General features: G+C 37.5%; 1 protein-coding gene across 1 annotated transcript; it reads right to left on the bottom strand.

Moving 5' to 3' along the window:
• Positions 1–230: 230 nt before the first annotated feature.
• LOC115070869 (keratin-associated protein 21-1-like) lies at positions 231–605 on the bottom strand. The gene has a single exon (XM_029564909.1). It carries the CDS (start codon positions 603–605, stop codon positions 231–233), a length of 375 nt encoding a protein of 124 aa, XP_029420769.1.
• Positions 606–3,590: the final 2,985 nt, after the last annotated feature.

The raw sequence follows: 3,590 nt of genomic DNA, 5'->3' as shown, positions 1-3,590 counted from the left end.
AAAGTTGTAAGGATTTAAATTTGAATATTAAATAAAATAAAATCTTCCTTCAGATGTGATGGAACCACTCAGTCTGTATCAGGAGAAAACACATATTTTAATGTGTTTCATGTCAGCAGACAATAATCAGTTGTTTCTTTGGTCTGAAGTAAAGAGTTGGGAAGATTCCAGTTGCGCTTCTTCTTGGAGTGTTCGTTTCCAGGGCACAGAAGGAACTGTGGTGAGGACTACTAGCAAGAAGAATAGCATTTTCTGTAACAAGATGGTCCATAGCTACAGTAGCCAGAGCCATACCCACAGCCATACCTGGAACCATAGCCACAGCCATAGCCAGAGCCAGAACCATATCTTGAGCCATAGCCACAGCCATTGCCACATCCAGAACCATATCTTGAGCTATAGCCACAGCCAGAACCGTATCTTGAGCCATATCCACAGCTGGAGCTGTAACTACAGCCAGAGCCATAGCCAGAGCCATAGCCACAGCCAAAGCCATGTCTTGAGCCATATAGACAGCCAGGTCTGTATCCACAGCCAGAGCCATATCCATAGCCAGAGCTGTATCCACAGCCTCCACAGGAGTTTCCGTAGTAGTTGCAGCACATGGTGTTGAGAGCTGAGGTTTCAGTTGAGGAGTAAAAAGATCTTTCTGAAGTGTGAATATCATCCAGCCTTTGAAAAGCTTTATATACTTACAGGGATGGATGGCTCATATCTCACATGGGCTCTGTTGTCTCAGTTTACAGCACGTGCCTAAAATGAACTCATTCTGTGAACAATCACTTTGTTAGGAATTTACAGCTTACTTACTACTGTCCTGGGAATTTACACAAGCATTCAAGGAAATAGATATGTTTTCTAAACACCCAAACTTTGCAACCATAATTTCATCCTCTATAAATTCATTTCATGACCATGACATAAGGTAACACGTCACCAAATATGTATGATTTATAAACATGTGTTTGTAATTCTGTTTTTCAAGGTTTCGGAAATGTCTACTGTATATGCTATTAATAGTCTTGACTGTCAGCATCACCACCAATAGCTGTAGCAAGAATCATCTCAATTTCTTTCCATACCTCATACTTGATTTTATCATCAATCACTTTAAAGTATTTTTATAGACTTTGGACAAAGAATTGAATGCTTTACCTTGTTTTTACTGTTGAAACTCCCTTCTTTCTGGAGGCTTATTCACTCTTATCTTTCCCTAGATGAACTTCTCTTTCTCTGTATTGTTCTAAGTAATTTGACAATTTCCTCATGTATCAGTTATGTAATGAGATTTATCCTTTATTATTTACTGAAAACTTCTCCAAGAGCTTCAATGTAAAGGGTTGACAATCTTTCGGTTGAGTAGTTTCTTTGTTTTTGCATTTCATTTCGGTCAGATCTTAAACATGTGTCAATTTGGGAGATTGCTAATAGAATGTATAAATATAAATACTTCCCTCTAAAGAATAATTAATCAATAGCAAACATACCAGATGGGTGGAATGGATAGGTAAGCAAGAGGTTTCCATCATAGAGCATGAAGGTCTAAGGATAAGGAACTTCCTATGATATCCTAATGCATAGAATGCTGATTTGCTGATTATAGTAAAAAGTCATGCACCGTATTTTTAAACATCTCTGAAGATTGTTGTTGAGAATATTTGTTAAAGAGTATATAACATGCAGATCACGTCACCTTTGGGCTAAGCAATTCCATGGGATTTTTCTGATCCTATTCGCCACTTTTCTGTTTGAAAACGTGATTTCATTAGTGTAATTAATGCCACTGGTTTTATAGCTTTCAGTACTTGTAACGTCCATGATGGTTGACTGTTTGGAGGAGTCTATTTTCATTCGTATACTCAGTATCATGCTATCCTTCACCCCTGTTTCAATGATGAATGAGTTTCTGTGGAATGTTTTCCACTTAAAGCTTTTATTTTATTTCTCTGCATTGAGATTTGTTTGGGTTTTTAACTTTGCATATTTACTTATTACTTAGACACAAGTAAATTTTGTGCCTTACAACTGATTAAACTATCATACACATAAAAGTTATGTAAGCCAAAGATCTTCTGATCATTGAGGGGAGACGTAAGACACTGCATTTAGTATTTTTTAAAAATCCTTAAATCATAAAAAGAAACAAAAATATAATACCTGAGAGATTCAAAATGGAATTTTTGTTCTGTGGATAAATCCTCAAGGATGGTAAATCTTAAAAGAGGTGTAAGACCAATTGCATAAATAGATAAGGACACTGTTTTCATATGGTTACTAATATTATATTATGAATCTAAACGATAATAAGAGTAACTACTGCATTACATGTACCCATCACTACAAAACTGAGACTCAGTGAAATGACAGCTGGGAAAGTCTCACTTCAACAAGACAGGACCTCCATATTCTAAGTAGCTTCCCTGGAAAACAGATGCTTTGATTATAAAAGGGTTTTTTTTGAGAATTTGATATATGAGTATTGTATTTGCATCTTTTTCATCCCTCATAGTCCCCCATCCAGCTCCTTTTATGCCTCCCTGATGCCTCAGTTTCTTGCCCTCTTTGATTATTGTTACATAGCATGCATACATTTATAAATATGTATATTCATATATATATATGATGCACTCGGCACATTTAGCGGTACTCATATGTACATGTGTTTAGGGCTGCCTACTTGGGATTAGATAACCTATAAGAGAGCTAGTCCCCAGGGCTGGAGAGATGGTCCAGTGGTTAAGAACACTGGCTGTTCTTGTAGAAGACCTGGGTTCAAATCCCAGCACCCACATGGCATCTAACAACTGTTCATAACTCCAGTCACCAGGAATCTGATGGCCTCTTCTGTCCTCCGCAGGTATTTCACGACATGGGTGCACTTACCTACATGCAGACAATACACATGTACACATAAAATAAAAATAATAAATAAAATGAGAGAGAGAGAGAGAGAGAGAGAGAGAGAGAGAGCTAGTCCCTGGAGAAAACTGACTCTCCCTCCCACAGCATCCATTATGTGCCCGTAGCTCTTTATCTTGATGTGGGACCCCACGAAAATTCCACCATAAACATTGGCGTGTCAAATAGTTTTTCCATTGTGCAGATCTTTTCAGCCTACCATACTGTGGAGATTTCATGGGTGCAGCTTCCCTATCACGACTAGAATGCATTATCTAGCAGCAGAGCAGCAGGTGTCTTGCTCCTCTGGCTCTCATACTCTTTCTGTTCCCTTTTCTGCTCTGTTCCTGAGCCTTAGGTGTAGAGGTTGCATTGTAGATCTATTAGTTGGGGCTGGGAATCCCACAGTCACTTTTGATATACTGATTGACGTATTTACTAGTTATATGGCCATCAATATCAGCAATCTGTAGCAAACTTATTTTCCAAAACTGCCACATGAGAATTAAAATTACTTGTAGTTATTATTTATAAAATTATCCAAAGTTCCATTTAAAATACATAGGAAGTATAAAAAGCAGAGCATTGATCACTATAAACAGTGAAGACAACATAATGTATTTCTTTGCCCTCTTTGCTGTTTTCAAATAGAAATGTGTCTATTGTGTGTCTACATATATATATTCTTGGTT

The sequence above is a fragment of the Nannospalax galili genome, unplaced genomic scaffold, assembly GCF_000622305.1.
Source record: "Nannospalax galili isolate Female #2095 unplaced genomic scaffold, S.galili_v1.0 scaffold136, whole genome shotgun sequence".
NCBI classification, from domain to species: domain Eukaryota; kingdom Metazoa; phylum Chordata; class Mammalia; order Rodentia; family Spalacidae; genus Nannospalax; species Nannospalax galili.
This window is presented reverse-complemented; position numbering and strand designations above follow the sequence as displayed.